The sequence below is a fragment of the Pezoporus wallicus genome, unplaced genomic scaffold (assembly GCF_028554395.1).
Source record: "Pezoporus wallicus isolate ANWC-B61680 ecotype Strahan unplaced genomic scaffold, APGP_CSIRO_Pwel_v1 contig_3817, whole genome shotgun sequence".
Taxonomy (NCBI): Eukaryota; Metazoa; Chordata; class Aves; order Psittaciformes; family Psittacidae; genus Pezoporus; species Pezoporus wallicus.
The window spans coordinates 5,139,898-5,156,261 of NW_026635157.1; the positions used below are offsets into that span (position 1 = coordinate 5,139,898).

Consider the following 16,364-nt stretch of genomic DNA (forward strand, 5'->3'; position numbering starts at 1 on the left):
CCTCCATGACTTTCTCAGCCAGCACATTTATGTAATACGTGTATTTCTTTGTACATGGATATAATATAGCCTGAATTTACAGCACATACTCTTTTGGCAAGCAAGATTTGCATGATTAGGTCTATTTAGTGAAAAATGGTTTAAAATAACCCTTTAACACTGGTGGTAGGGTTTTTCACTTATGAATAAAGAACAGACAGCACTAGACAGTAAAGAAGCAAGAATCTAACAAGTGTCATAGGGAAAAATACGTATTTTTCAACAGAAAAAGACCATCAGTAAACTGCTTTTCTGTACTGCATGTCACGTCTGTTATTTTCATCAGGAGTTAAGACTCGCTTCTGTCTGGACTATATAATTTAGAGATAGGCTTGTGGCTCTTCAGTTTTAAGAAATATTTACACAGGATTACAATTAGCTGTCCAGGCATCATGTTGGCTGGCGCGCATTTAAAAACAGCTCAATACCATAGTGGAAAAATTGACTTTTTCCACAACAGTAAAAAGGTAGAGAAATCAGTCCTTGAGTGGGAGCTGTTAACAGGAGAATATTATAAACTGGGAAAAAATAACTAAACAGGTCACATTTTATGACATCCAGTACTGGCAGTTCAAAAAAGACTTTCTGTCTTCCTTCAGTTTAAAAAATTCAGAAGCCCAGTTAGAACTTTGTGCTGTGACTGAATGTGTCGGACATGATGATATTTTTATAGAAGTTGTTGGAGTGAGGATTACAGTATCCCTTGACCTTGTCAATAACCTGGTGGACAGGGATAATTGATGTCTGTTCTCCATCATCTTGGGCAAATTTTGAAGATGGCTTGTCAAGATAAACATTCTCTAGAAAGGGGAAAGAGCAACAACAAGAAGTTAGAGCTCATAGTTTAACAGGTCTAACAGTGTCATTCCCACATAGTTATGCCTTCATTTGCCACTACTGGCATTATCTAAATACATTAATTTACTGTTGATGCTTTGAATCTTACAAACTAAAAACATTTTGATGTTTTTAGCACTGGAATAGGGGTTACCTCCTTAACATCTGGTAAATCACATCTCCACACAATAAAGTAGGGGAAAATGACAATAAAAGGATTTAATTATTTCAGTAGCTGAGGTTTTAGGGTAGCACAGAAATAATGCACTCTGTGCAAAATATACCAGAAAATGACTTGCATCTTAAAGCAGACAGCCAGACTGAAACTGGCCTAAACTTTGACTTGCTGAGCATCCCTTTGTTTTTTCCATAATATAGAGGGTACTGAACAACAGTGGGGAGAAAAAGATGCAGAAAACTGGCACCCCCTCACATTTCAGGTGCTACCAGCCAAGGGTGGAGCTGAAGAGAAAGAGGAGCAAAGGCATTTCCCAGCCGGGCTGGCGAAGTGCTTCAGCGGCTAACAGTATTGCTGTTCAGAGAACGGTCAGTAGGTAGAGCTCATGTAGTGAGCAATGAGACGACAGAGCCTGTTATCTCATTTTCTCAAGTACAAAGTGCCAATGAGCTCTCTTATCTCTTCCACCGCAGTGAATAAAGCTGGAATTAATTTTCTTAACCCAGGCAAGTTTTGCACCATTGCAAGCCAACAGTAAGATGGAGTATCCTGTGAAGCAGTGTTTTCTACAAGTGACATTTTTGATGGCTGTTTACAAGACTAGTGAAATCACCCTCAAAAATTCCTTGCTAAAGGATAATTTAAGAATTTAGCCTATTACTTAAACTATGATTTCATACAAAAAAATCTTAGAGAAATAAATTAACTAAAAGTAAACGGAAAAGTAACCCACCCCTGCAGAAGTCATGATATCAAGCCATAAAAAGCGTTGCAAAGGAGAAATGGATTGCAGAGTGAGAAATCAACACAATTTTACTTGTGACAAAAGAAACAGGCATGTTCAGGCATTATCAGGATGATTTTTTTTCAAAGCACGCAATAATATCTATGAATTGCAGCAAATAACTCCATGTCCAACAGCAACCTGCAGAGTACTGTGTGCCTTTCAGATGTATGCATTTACTAGCCAATGCTACTACATTTTGAAGTTTTTCTACATATTTAATCTTATTACAAAGTTAGTTCTCAGTCTTTAGCGAAAGTTTTTGAAATTCCTTGCAAATATGTACACTTTTTCTCACAAGGCATCATTACGTTAAATACCAGCTACTTCCTCATGAAATTTGTATGCACAGGAATTACGTAAGGCCTTTGAAACCACTGCGAGGCTCTTAAATTTTTTTTTAGCTCAATGGGCTTTGCACTTAAGTACAGGGTTAAAATCCTGTATCACTGAAGTAATTGGTAGTTGTACCACGAAATTATCCACAGAAATAATCTTAACTTTTAATTCACATAAGTGTCACATATGGTACTATCTACAAGTTTGTATCAGGCCCCTAGACAGCTGTCCCACAAGATGCTGAAGTGATTTTTTCCTTTACCCAGTGGGGTCCACTCAATATTCGTGTTCCAATCGGTGCATTCTGCAGTCAACCAGCAGTTCACAGCATGGCTTTCAGGCATATATAGTTTCTCATTCCGAGTTATTTTGGGTGTGACTAGATATGAAAAGCCATAGCTAGAAGACTAATTCCATAATGGCCATAGACCAAACAGAAATACAGTATCTTGAAATCCCTGTAATAACTTTAAAAAAATATGAAAATATTTTCTAGGACTCAATCAGATTGTTTTTGCTTTTTATTGTATTTTTTGTGTATGGGTATTTCAACTCAGTCTCTTTTCCACAGATTACTGTACACAGCATTAATGTCAGGACATGGTCTAGTTTCTAAAAAGGTATCTTCCAAATGCTTTATGCCCCATGCAGAGTGCAGACACCCAGACTCCGAAGCTCACTTATCCTTTGATTCAGCATCAATGGTGCAAGATGTAATATTGAGAAACAAGCAGCGCTTCTGATTAGCAAAGTACTTTGTGTCAATGAGGTCATCATGCAAGACACGTCCCTCCACCCTGCTGTTTGACCCATGCATTCAACAAAAGCAATTCTCATTTTACCTGTAATGCTCCACCACTGATGAGGAAAGGGCTTTAGAAGACATTATCTATACCACAAACACATGAACGCTTGTGTCAATTCCAGAGAGCACATTATAACCATATTAACAAGAGTTGCCAAGACATGTAGCTATTATATTATTTGTTTGCAATTTAGCTAAGACATCAAACAACTTTAGCTGTATTAAAAATCAGAATCTGAACGTTATTTTCTATTACTTTAACATGTGAGAAGAACGTCATCATATAAAAACCTAACCTTATCAAAAATTCCTTTGGATTATCACAAAAAATGTGTATTTTCAGAGGTCAAATGTATTAGAATCTTAAATGCAAAATGTATTAGAATCTTAAAAGCAGAGAGAAAACTGTGGTATTCCCTTAACGTCCAACAAACCATCACATTACAGACTCTGATTACATTACCAACGGCAGTCCCTTTTACTTGTCTATGGGATTAAGCTCACCACTTTTGAAGAAAGCATGAGCTTCTTCCTAAATGCAAGTTTCTTTTAACCTACTCACTTTTTATCTGGAACTGTTTTATTGTTTTGCTTTAAGAATGCATTTCAAAAGCCCCAGCATTAAGTCTCTTTAATTGTCAGACTGATAGAAAGTCGAGTCCAGCAAAACATTCAAGCATATTTTTATCATTAATCCCAATACTAAGGGTCTAGATGTTTATCTGCCACAAGTGCAAATGGGAATTCTCTGTCTGCAGAAGAGAGGTTGCTCTGCAGTGGACAATGCTCTCCTCCTCTACTATTAAATTATGAGCAGCATTGTGATCAGTGACTATTATAGATGCTGTCTGTGGAAGACTGCTGACAGAAGTGTGCCTTCATAGGAGAGAGTACTGAAGACAGCTTGCTTAGGGCAGTTGTGTGTGTGGCCCATCAAACCTGAGGTGGCAGCACGGACAGGTACCCTGGTGAGGCAAGCCCCAGATGTGTACTCCAGCATGGCTGCAAACAGCAGCCCTGAAAGCAAGCTCAGGTACACTGGGGTATTTCTAAGACACTGGTCATTTTTACTGCATTCAAAGCAAATGTTCTTCATGTACAATCTCAATAATCAGGAAAGACATACACTCTTAAAACACTTGATGCATAGCCCCTCATGCTAATGGATGCACTGAATATCGGTTACTGAGAAAATAATAGTAAGATTCTTATTAAACAGTAACATACATTTTAAAAATACCAAACCTATACAAATGGATAAATTTTCTCACATTAACCTTTGAGTAGAAATCCCTATTTTGCCTTTAACATGAAACTACATATTCAGAGAGGCAAGAACTCACCTGTATGGCTGTTCCGTTTGCAATATGTATTTGTTGTAGATTTTGATTTGGATGTTAAGTAGGTTGAATTGGAGCCAATGGAACTAGAGGATAGGGATTTCCCAAGATTATCAGAACTCTTCTTTATAATATTGGTGGCTGTTTTGCTCCAATCTAAAAATGATTGAAAATTTTTACATAAATAATTACCATAGGCACTAAATGCCTAATTTATTCAATTGTGAACATTTCAAGTATCAGGTACATTTCCTAATGTTGCTTCTTACACACAGCCTGTCCTTTTCCTATTAGGTAGCCTCTTTTATGCTTAAGAAATACAAATCAAGACAAATATTTTATCTTAAATCATTGCTTTAGGGTATCGGTTACTATTTCTCTGATCTAGCTGTGGCAGTGCTGCAAGGCTTTAACTTGTTTGTTTCTTTGCCTTATCATAGCATGCCCTGAAGTATACTTCAACTGGATAGGTATGCAAATTCACATTTGGCTATGTTTCAGTATTCTGCCGGAAAACTATGTCAGGTTCGTGCACAATAAAACCAGCCGATGGGGTTGGACTCGTTAGTGCTAGGCATAATGGCCGCACATAACTATACCACTGAAGTACTCAAATCATACCCACAACAGCAGCATAAAAATCTGGAAATAATGTGATCCGTGTCTTCCAGTTCAGGAGTTACAGCATGAACCACGTGGAAACTGAACAGATGAAACAATCTGGATGCCTGATCAGAAAGAATATGCTTTTCCTAATTTGTATTAACTCTTTAAAATCATGAATCAGATTTTCTTACTACAAAGTGAAAGCAGAAATACTTTATAGTGTACAATGACAATGCATTCCCTAACAAAACAGAGCAAGACAAAGCAGAAGTCACCATGGCAAAAAGGTTACTTAAAAACTTGAAAACAAACCTTGGATGCCAAGAGAGAAAGGACACAAGGATATTTGGAGCACTGTTATTATCCAGGATATACCAGCTCACCTTACTAGGCAATGAGCTTATGCCACTTTACATCAACTGTAGATTTCAAGGCTGGTCATTGAGCAAGAACCATATGAGCAAAAAATTATATGGTTCCATCAGACAGTAAAACAAAATCCAGTTCCTAAACATAGGAGTCTAATGCCATCTGAGACTGCCAAAGGTACAAGAGACTATAAATGCAGTGTCCCAAGTGGTGTACTTTTAAGTGTCCAAACCAACTGCTCTCCTTGCTCTCTGAGAGTTGCAGATGAAGATGAACTTCAATCCTGGAGCCTCATTAGGCTTCTCCTAAAGGAATTTTCTATGGTTTTGAGTACTCGGTGGTCTCCCTGAATTATACGGTCAAGTACAGAACAGTTTGAACAGGCAAAGATAAAAACAAAAGAAGTCAGAGTATTTCTATCTGCTTTTTAATAATTGCTCCTAGATCAACCTCACAGTCCACACAATTCATCGAACATGCTGTAATGTAGGAGACAAAGACTGGCTTTTGAATAACAGAGTTTGAATCTCTGGAACTTCTTTTTTTTTTTTTTTTTTTTCCCAGGTCCAAAAGGCTCTTTTGAAACCATGCTTATAGCACAAAATTCACCAGCTGCTTCAGTGGAAAACTGACAGAGAAGGCTTGAGCATTTTTATGAAGTGGTATATGAAAAGTCCCTTGGCAAGTGTTAGTACTGAAGTGAAATGACAGGCTGTGATTAATCTATATTTCCACATCTCTGGCTTACATTGAGTTATATTAAAAATAACATAGCAAGCTGTTCACTTTTATAGACTACTGGACTTTAATAGACTACTGCAGCACCTAAGGAGGGGAGCTATGAATTGCTTTTACCTGAATTGTCTGCCAGTCGGAATCTGCCACAGCAAAGATGTCTCCTCCATTGCTTCTGCACGTTTTCTTTCATTGCACAATGGAATACAAATATAAACAAACCTGTGACAAAAGCAAATAAACAGCAAATGAAGCATGTATTTATAAATAAACAGATTAATGAATGTCTGCTAAAACAAAGACTGAACTGTAAGTGAAGGAAAACAATTTTAAAGTTTTGTTATTGTCATCTCTGCCTCCTTTAGGAAGTATGGAAATTAATTAAAGTTTTTCCAACCTCTAACTGCCGTGTCAGTGTCTGGAGAGAAGAAGGGAAATCTAAAGAGAGAGAATAGGACCCCTTTTATTGACACTGTTGATTTAGATCCAGCTCAGTGTGGATCTTCTAATTATTTTTTTGGCTGGAAGGGAAATAATTAAAAGGTTTTGTCCTTGAACCAAATGAGTATTTTCACAGGACTGCTAGAGACAAATTGCAAAGTAAATACAGGCACTTATATTAGTAAGGAGATAATTTTATCTTCTCCTGTTCTGTATGTATAGAACTCTGGGCTGTATTCCTTTACAACCAGAAAGTCTTGTAATTGGCACTAAAGAATGCCCTGGAAAAGAGCACTTTGATTTATGTGCATCTCATGTATGTACTTGAAATGATTATGAAAATGGTAAGAATATGTTTACAAGTACTAATTAGGTGTCCAGATACTTCTTAAGAAAATTTCCTGGTTTGTGCATGCAATTGCAATAAATGTGTTTAAGAATGTTTTTGTAGTTTATTTTTTGCTTGCAATTGTATAATCTTTATTTTCAAGACAAAAGGTAAGCATCTACCATGCTATAAATGAGGTCTTAACTGGGCATATGATACAATTTCATCAGATATTTTGGAGCTAAATATAGAAGTTGGAAGTCTCATATGCTCCTGGCCCTTTCCAGGTAGGCACTAGTTGTGGAATCTTCCATCCTCTGTTTTGGCCTGTTCTTGTTTTACTCTTACTCTCTAGGAGAGAGCTAGCCTGAGGCTGAACACCTGATGGCAAAATGTCACTGCCAAATCCCTCATGATTATATCTTAAACATGGATAAATACTACTTAATGTGGGCAAATGTGGTTAAGTACCGTCCCTTAAAACAGTGCCTTTATGATCATCATGAATAGTTCTGTATACTAATGCCTACTATGTTTCAGCTGGTAGAGCACAATGGCAGGGTACAGCTTGGAAAAAAGTGCTCTGGAGTATAAAATTATCCTCTTTCCTCCAAAGCGTTAAAGTCTAATTTTGCATGAATGCATGTCATTGAACTGGACTTCTATTTGCTTACAGCCATCACGCCAGGCTCAGAGCACTGAGATCAGTTAACTTCAGGTAAAAGTTGTGACATGGAAAACTTTTTGCAGTTTTTCAAGAGCTGATAGGGAAAAAAAACCAAACCAAAACAAAGCAGCACAATTTAGGAAAGGCAAACATACCTTAACGCATCCCATACACAAGCTCTGCTGCACTACAGTTTTTCTGTTCAGTGAAACATTTCTTTGTGTGGTTTTAAGCACACAGTAATCCCAATTCAATCATTAGCAGCTCTTACAGGCTTAGAGATGAGCAGTTGTTTGTGGCCCAAATTACCTCTTCGTACTTCTGCACAGCTACAAACTTACTAAATTGATGCTTAATTAAGTTGTAGTGAATGTCTGGACCATTCTGAATGGTTAAAAAAGAAAATGTGTATGCCTATAGTAATACAAAACAAATGTACTGCATTAGTACTTTGCCTTTGCCCTGTCTGGACTTGGTCTCTAGATTTTTTTTTTTAATCTGTATTTCATTATTCATTAAGTTTACAATGTGCTTTAGTAGCACAGTTTTGGTTTTGCTTCCCAGAGCCAAATCAGACCTAGGCTTGGTTTGGACTTGAAGGTATTTGGCTTGCCCAGGCATACATATAAAATGAGCAGCCAAAAAAAGATGTTCCCATTTTTTTTTACTTTGAGCATCAAAGAGAGAAAAATCATTTCCTATGTAGATGAAATAGCAAAGTACACTAACACCAATAGTTGCGGCAATTTACTTTTTCACTGACAGTGCACAGAAAACTTGATGGAGGCTGCAGGTATAGCTTAAAATACTCATGCAGGTTTCAAAAACTTGAGAGGGAATAAACGTATTTACTGAGGTCTTCAAAAAAGCTCATTCTAATACTGATGAAAGACTTGTCAGACTTTGCCCATCTTTTTGGTGCTAAGAAATGCTTCCTGATACAAATCCTAATTTTTCCTTTGCTCCATTCCATCCCCTTACTGCTACATGTGCACTGCACCAGATATATGTGATTTTAAATATCCTCTTCCTTAGCTTTGCCTAGCTCTTTCTGACACAGCAGTAAGCATTTTGAGATAGGGATTGTTATCTTCCTGTGCTTTATATGACATTCCTGAGCATATACTGTGCCATCATTGCTACCAAAATCTGTGAAAAGCTCTTCACTCTTGCTTTTGCATTTACTCCTCAGCTTTTTCAGTTTCATCTCCTGGCTTAACTGCCTTCCAAATATTCATTTTCCATTGAACAGTGTTATTACCCCACAGAGACTTAAGCAGTGGTGGTCAACCTTGTGTACACTCTGCACATACAAGACTAATTGATTGCACTGGAAATTCTGGTTACAGAGAACTTGTTCAATTTGGTCCTTGGCATGCTTTTCAGAGTTTCAATCTTTTTTCATGTTCTTCGCATACTTCTAATCTCCTTAGGCCCTTCTAAATTTCTAACAGGGACACACTGCAGCAAATACTTTACTATGCTGCCAGGGGAGTATCAGAATCTGTTCTTTGGAAAACAAGTCTTTAGTAAGAACACCACATGCAAACAACTTTTGCCATTTTACCAAAGTATTTTTGGTTGAAACTGAACCATACCAAAACCTACAACATTATTCTCTTTCTGCAAATGCTCAATAAATCTTTTAGCACAGTAAATATACCTCAGCTGTAAGAGATATAATGTACACAGTGTCACAGTAAGTACTTTTTTTCATAAAGGGAAGATATTTTGCTGACCCTGAGAAAATGTGTTTCTTATCTCAGTTATTTGTGTGGCATAACACATGCTCCTCCAATGACATTGAAGGACAATGCAAATTTCAGCTCTGAGCTGAAATTCTTTTAAATGTCACCTATACAATTCTGTAATTTATGGCTGTTTGATTACAATTTTCAGCATTTTCAAAAAGATGAACTATGTTGGAAAGGTAAATATCCAAAACTTCACTAAAGGCAACCAAAAAAAAGCTGACAACAGTCACTGGATTTTCCTTACAGAGCTAAAAGATATCCCATATCTTTGTGCTACTTATCCACATTGGAACAGGACTGAATTTTGTCTTATGAGCTTTTCATGCCTAAATAAAATAGTTATGAGCTTTACAGATTCCCTTCAGGAATAAATTAAGTAAAGAGGCTTCCTATATGTGTTATAATCAGTGAAAGAAAATGCTGAAGGTCATACAGCGTCTATCTCAGCACTGATCGCTGAAGACTGTCAGCTAGGAATAGCATTATTTATTATTCAGTGCATTTTATGGAAAAGACCTTGAAGTGCTAATTACTTTAACTAAGACATTCAAGCCATATGTAGTTGGCATTATTCCACATAAAGGGAAACTAATGACGGTTTAGCATCAAGGGAAAAACTAGAGTGCTTGGATCTGTGTTTCCTAGTCAAATCACTAAACGTAGTATGTCCCAGGACAGCAACAGTTCAAATATTATTTGATCGGCTTACCTTGCAGTGAATTGAAAATTGAGAAGAGGTACAGGAAAGGAAGAGTTAAGGGACCCCAGGCAAAAAAGGCAAAGCCCCATGTCATGCCCAAGAGGAAGGTCAGGCTGACCACGCTACGGAGGTTCCTCAGGATCTCTTCCTTCAGGCTCCGATTAGTTCTTTTCCCATTCCTCCCACAGATCTGCACCATCACCACAATAAACATGGCAACATTCATCAGAAACATGATTCCAAAGTATCCAGCACATGTCACATAAAAGACAACTTCATTCTTGATCCAGCAGCTGTAAAAAAATACAAAAATACGATCATTTTTAGGTAATGCAAACTATACTCCAACTATTTATATGCCTACAAGGAACATCCATCTATCTCTGATATCACTGATGCTGAGCTATACTTTAACATGAAACCTTTGTCTATTTTCTGTTTGTAAAGAGGATCAAGTTTAGTGACATTTTAAATGACCATAGCCCATCTTCATTAGGGACTGTAGTGATAGGACAAAGGGTAACGGGTTAAAACTTAAACAGGGGAAGTTTAGATTGGATATAAGGAGGAAGTCCTTTACTGTGAGGGTGGTGAGGCACTGGAATGGGTTGCCCGAGGAAGTTGTGAATGCTCCATCCCTGACAGTGTTCAGGGCCAGGTTGGACAGAGCCTTGGATGACATGGTTTAGTGTGAGGTGTCCCTGCCCATGGCAGGGGGGTTGGTCTTAAGGTCCTTTCCAGCCCTAACTATTCTATGATTCTATGATTCTATGTCAGAAGTCTGAGGGTTGTACTGCATTTTTGTTGAAGCTAAACAGAAAATCTGGCCTCAGATACAAGTTGTGGGGACTGCAATGCCATCATGGAAAGCTTAGCCTCAGTATGTGTAGCTTCCACACTTTCACCTGTGTGAAGCATAGGATACTTTAGTAACAGAATGGGAAAACTTGGATTTTCAGTGTCAAAATCCCAAGTTTCTGTCACTTGAGTGAAAGGAGAACTCACATCTCTGCAGAATAAGCAGGATGGGTAGCCTTTTGAGGTAGCCGTTTGGCAGCTGGCCGTGTGAGAGACCTAGCTTGCTCCTCTAATAGCAAACTGACAGAATATTTAGCATGAAACAATAATAAAAATACAAAATGACAGCTTTGCCAGGCAAGGAACTTTTCCAAAGCATCTGACCAATGCTGTTTTTTCATACTTTTCTTTCATACATTCAGTGCAATTTCTTTCATACTTTAAATGCTAAATGGTATGAGATTAAAAGAAATACTCACAAGTTGTCTCCTCCTTGTCCATTAGCATCTTTGCCATATAACTGTTTGCCATATACATGACTTGCATTTGTATTAGCACTTGCAAAAACAATTGCTATCACCAGAGCTGGCAAACCTGTAACACAAGAAAACTAGCAGCTTGCTTTCAAATCACCTAAAACTTCAAAATCACCATGCAAAGCCAAATTACTGATGTCTCCACCCTTATTAATACAGACTATCCTGAGGTGGTTCTGTCAGAAAACTGCACAGAGAAGTAGAAGGAAACAATTTTTTAAACAATAGTTCAAATAGTAATCAAAGAAATTAATGGGTATTAACTGAATAAGCCTCATAACATCCTGTAAGTATGCAATATGGAAACTAAAGTAAAATAATCTCCCTTAGTTACCAAATTTGAAATTGCATGCAGGCTCTTATAGCGAGAAGAAGGTTAACAAACTATTACAAAAATGAGATCTAATGGAGGGATGATATTGGGAGTTTTTGGGGGGACCTTTTTTCATTGATGCTAGTGTCACTTTATTACTCTGGAGAATTGGGGAATGTGAACTTGAACCTGTAGTTTCTCCACTGCTTCTCGCAGCTGTAAATGTGTGTTAAGTGTATGCATTATTTCTTAATAATTAGGTAAAGGGAATATTTTTGTAAAATCGACAGCTATACAGAAGAGAACTCTGTGCAGAGTGGTACAGCTCACACAAAAGAAACCTACATTTCCTGACATGCCTTATTTACATGTCTTATCCTTGCTATGACAAAACAGATTCAAAGGGGAAGAGGTTAATTTGCTTTTCCGACCACTCAGTCCTTGTCCTCTGCTGAGGCTGCCAAAGAGGATGCTAGTTGCCAATGGAAAGACATCAATTATCAGCTGGACTGAGGTCAATGCTCTAGCCATGAGGTTAATGGTTTTGTATTGTGTTGTATTATTTCAAACACAATATGTGCATTCAAGCAGAGGGCACAGATTCCTGATACAGAAAAAAAAAAAAAAGAAGAATAAAAGCCTTGCTGCCTGAGCCTTGCAGTTATTTTTTAATATTATATTTTCCATTTCAGTCCTGCTGTGTACACTGCTTAGGGCAGGCAGGCTCTCTCTGTGGTTTAAACACTGTGCTGAAGCTCAGGAAGTTTTGTTTTGCTTCTGATTCTGCCATAGTCTTGTACTTGTTGGGAAGAAACTTTAAGTTGGGTTGAAAGCTTTTTGAAAGTCAATGCGAAGATCCCCATAGGCTTTGTAGTAACTGCAAAAGTTTCTGAATTCATTGTGTGCCACGGTTCTCCGTATTTGATATGACACTAATATTTCCCCTCTCCCATTCTGGCCTCCCTGGAAAGTCTGTTTGGTCTCCACACTCCTCCTTGGGCTGTGAGCTGCTCTGGACACGGGGTTCCAGTTATGGTGCATTTGCACAGAATTAATACAGAGTAATTCCGCAACAGAGTGGGTTTACTGCACTCAGGTACCACCGTGTGGAAAATGTCACACAAATTTTGATTCTGCTCTGCATTTGTGATAGACAGTTTTTATATAGCATAATTTCAAAATCTATGCTATGTAAATATTGACGCTACTGAACTCACCCCAGCCAATGATGCAAAACTTCAGTATGTATCGCCGTATATAGGTGTTAAACACTTTCACCAGAGCAATGTACATGTGAACAGCTTCCAGTCCCATCCATGTAAAGGTGGCCAGAAGAAAAAAGTGCAAAAGTGCAGCTACAGCTATGCAGAGGCCATCTATGTCAAAGGATGCAATCCAGCCATCAAGTAAGAAGATCAGGTTAAGAAAGAGCAGGGCTGTGCTCAAGTTCATCAGGATCTTGGATGGGTAATCTCTTCGCAACTTCCTAATGAGAGAAATACAGGCGCATATGATTAATTGGCTTCAATCACCCAAGCTACTTACTGGGATTTGCTGCTATCTGTAAGCTTTTATGGCAATAAAGCATAGTGATGTGTACTTCTGTGTGATATCTCTGCAGGCTTCTGCTGTATGTGATGTGGGAAAACTACTACTTCTTTGGGTGCTTAATAAGCTAATTAACTACTACAATATTTTAGCAACCTATTATTAAACCCCCTTCAAATTAAATATAACACAATGTGTTTTGTACTTTAAATGAAAACTGAATTAGAAGAACACTTTCAAAATACAGCTGATCAGAAGCTCATCTGGTAATTTTCCATGCAAATATTTGCTTAATTTTTGGAATATATAGTTCAGTGCATAATCTTTCCTGTTTGTTTGGGTTTTTTTGTTTGTTTGTTTGCTTGCTTAATAGCATTTTAGGAATATTGAAGATCAAGTCAGTTTTTGTTTTTAACTAATACACATTGAAATGTATGAACTGATGGCCAAGCCAACAACTTCTGCCATGTTGGAACAGAATGCTATACCATAGGTAATGCCATAGGAATGCAATCATTGGAGATACTCAGAACTCAGAAACTCCTTTTCTTCCCCTAGCAAACTATCATTCTTTAGGAGCTACTCTGTCCTGTTTTGTTACAGGCAGAATGGTTCCTTTGTGTTGACATGACTTCATTTTCTCTTTTTACTATTCACAGTACTGTACCACTTCACAACTTTTGTATTCCCTTGAGTCACTTTCACATTTCAGCAGGACTGCTATTGAAATTGTTGTAACATTTCACAATTTATATTAATTTTATTTCTCTTTCCACTTCTTCCTGAAGGGCTACATGTAATGTAAATGTAAATGCAGCTGGAAATTTCTCTCTTTATACTTAGGACTTGTTATACTCACACAGGTAAGATTTGTTTTATTTTTATTAAAAGCCTGGTGGAGGATTTTAAAATAATACATATCTGTTTAGACTCTAGAAGATTCTGTACTCCCAAAAGTGGAATTTTTGAGATGCACTAACGTAAAGTTAAGTCTCCTTAAAAAAAAAAAAAAAAAAAAAAATCACAACATTGTGACCATGATTTTGGAGGCTTTTTTTAAATTTTATATATATATATATATATATATATAAAAATTTCCTTTCCTAGACAAATAAACCACACTAACCATACAACTAATTTATTTTACTCATCACATTCAGATACCTCCTTTGTGATCTTTTTCACAGAACTAATACTTACTCAAATGCAATATATGTCAGAAGAGTTGCAGCTGAAAATATAGCAGATATCCCACAGCCTATGTAAGTGATAAAGGTGAGGACCTTGGTATTCTGTGGGTCTATTTGTGTAACGGTTCTCTGAAGATCCTATGTGAGAGAGAAGGAAGAGGTATCAGTCACAGCAAACACTTTTGCCATGTGCACAACACTCTTGGTAATTAGTCAAGTAAAATTCCAAAGCACTTTGGCAATATTACTGTAACCCTGACGTGAGGGTTCATGTTTACTGAGTATACTTAGTCTATAGTTGTTACACGTCTCACTTCCTTCCCATAGCTCTTCAAAACATTGTGTGTTAAGTATTATAACTGCTGGGATCAGCAGACAGAGTCTGATACTGACCCTTATAATTCAGTACCAGGAACTGAAATGTCCTTCTCTGGGAAAATTTTCAAAATTTTTAGTTCCATTGCTTTTTCAAAATTTTTAGTTCCACTGCTTACAAGCAACACTCTTTAAGAAGATGCAAGATTTAAGAGAATGTAATTTAAAAGTATTCATACTAAAATGTGCAACATTCTGGGAAGTTTCTGACATCACTTCTCATTATTAAAAGTTCCTGATCATCTATGGGTGAAACCAAGGGCAAGATACTCCTTTTTGGTTTTATGGTCTGTTTTGACATGCAAACTATAGTCATAAATAGAATTGGTCAGAAAAAAAGTGACAAAGACAACATTAAAAAAAAATTGGAAATGAAGCAGGAACATCCTGAGGATTTTTTTTTTCCAGTTTTCTGTCCAGCTGTAATTGTCACATAGTACTGTCTGAGCATAAATGGCAGTGTTATTTCCTTTTTTTAAGGACAAAAAAAATGAGAATGTTTGGATCTATATCACTGTGGAGTAAATGTAAGCAAATACTAACACATAATGGTGTCCATTTTACAGTAGCTGTCCCTAGGAAAATTATCTAGCAAAAAGAATGAAATGCTCCAAAGATTGCATTCTTTATAGGAAAAGGAAGAAGCAGGTTTCTTACACCTTGTCCCAACCTTATATGACAGTTTGTATATATAAGAAGAATGTTATTTGAAAACAATTTAATATCTAAATTAAAGTCAGAAAAGATTATTAAAATGGAAAAGCAATTAGAAGGGTCAAAACTATGTAAAAATCTACTGGAACACAGCCCAGATTCAGAGAACTTCTGCCTTATTTCAAAGTGCCACAAAAGCATTCGGAGAAGAGAAGGGACTCATTGACTATACCCTACAGAAAGCTCTTTTTTTCTGTGTTTGAGGATGAAAAGTGAAACAAGACTACAATTTAGCCTGCAAAAAGACAAAAAGCATGTGGCTTTTTCATATGTACATCTGAGCCTGACATGAAGAGAGTAGCTCTGTTAAGAAGGATCTGGAAAGCCAAAGCTGAAAAAATTGGTGCACGGGGCTCCCTTGTTCAGTTAAGTCAAGTCCTATGTGTCACTGAAACAAGTTAAATTAAACCCCAAAAACTTCCAGTAGGAGCACTGTTGTGATCAAGAGCAGATATCTTTTATGTAGGTATGCTTTAGAGGCCAAAGAATGTTCATTTTAGATGGAAAGAAATGTTCCAGCCCACTACTGAGCATAAAAAAAATCTCCACATGTTAATACAAGGTAACAGTATTCCATCTTTTAAATGTTGAGATTTTCTTCCTCTCAAAAAGACTTCATGTGCAAATTGCTGGAGACACTTGAATGAAGTGCCAGAAGAATTATGATACTGTGGTTAAAGTGCTCTGTACGTTTCCCTTTTTCATCTCCCTGATAGGCTATGCCCTACCTATCTCAGCCACCCTGTCTGGAGACTTTGCTTAAGGCTCTGAAAGAGTATGAGTTACACATATTATATGAGCTCTCAGTGAGCAGTCTTTTTCCAGGAAAAGGCTTGTACTGCAAGGCATCCCCAAAGCTGATTAAAGCCGTTTATAAGAAAACAGCAAGTAGAGGTGTACACATTTCAGGAAAGGAGGTACTGATCTATACTTTTTGGCAGTAGATAAATATAAATATTGTCAGATTT

At 37.2% G+C, this 16,364-nt stretch overlaps 1 protein-coding gene across 7 annotated transcripts in view; it reads right to left on the reverse strand.

Moving 5' to 3' along the window:
- Positions 1-291: 291 nt before the first annotated feature.
- The window catches only part of ADGRG6 (adhesion G protein-coupled receptor G6), a 110,745-nt gene continuing 94,672 nt past the window's right edge, over positions 292-16,364 (reverse strand). For 6 of the 7 annotated variants that reach the window (XM_057407099.1, XM_057407142.1, XM_057407128.1 and 3 more), the window contains 7 exons: positions 14,318-14,445; positions 12,787-13,055; positions 11,200-11,314; positions 9,932-10,215; positions 6,153-6,254; positions 4,326-4,478; positions 292-839 (listed from right to left, as the gene is read on the reverse strand). In XM_057407099.1, the coding sequence (XP_057263082.1) occupies positions 661-839; positions 4,326-4,478; positions 6,153-6,254; positions 9,932-10,215; positions 11,200-11,314; positions 12,787-13,055; positions 14,318-14,445 (1,230 nt within the window). In that variant the 3' untranslated portion in view covers positions 292-660. Of the gene's footprint in view, positions 840-3,019; positions 3,067-4,325; positions 4,479-6,152; positions 6,255-9,931; positions 10,216-11,199; positions 11,315-12,786; positions 13,056-14,317; positions 14,446-16,364 lie in introns of all 7 variants that reach the window. The other variant, XM_057407137.1, reaches the window with a different exon arrangement.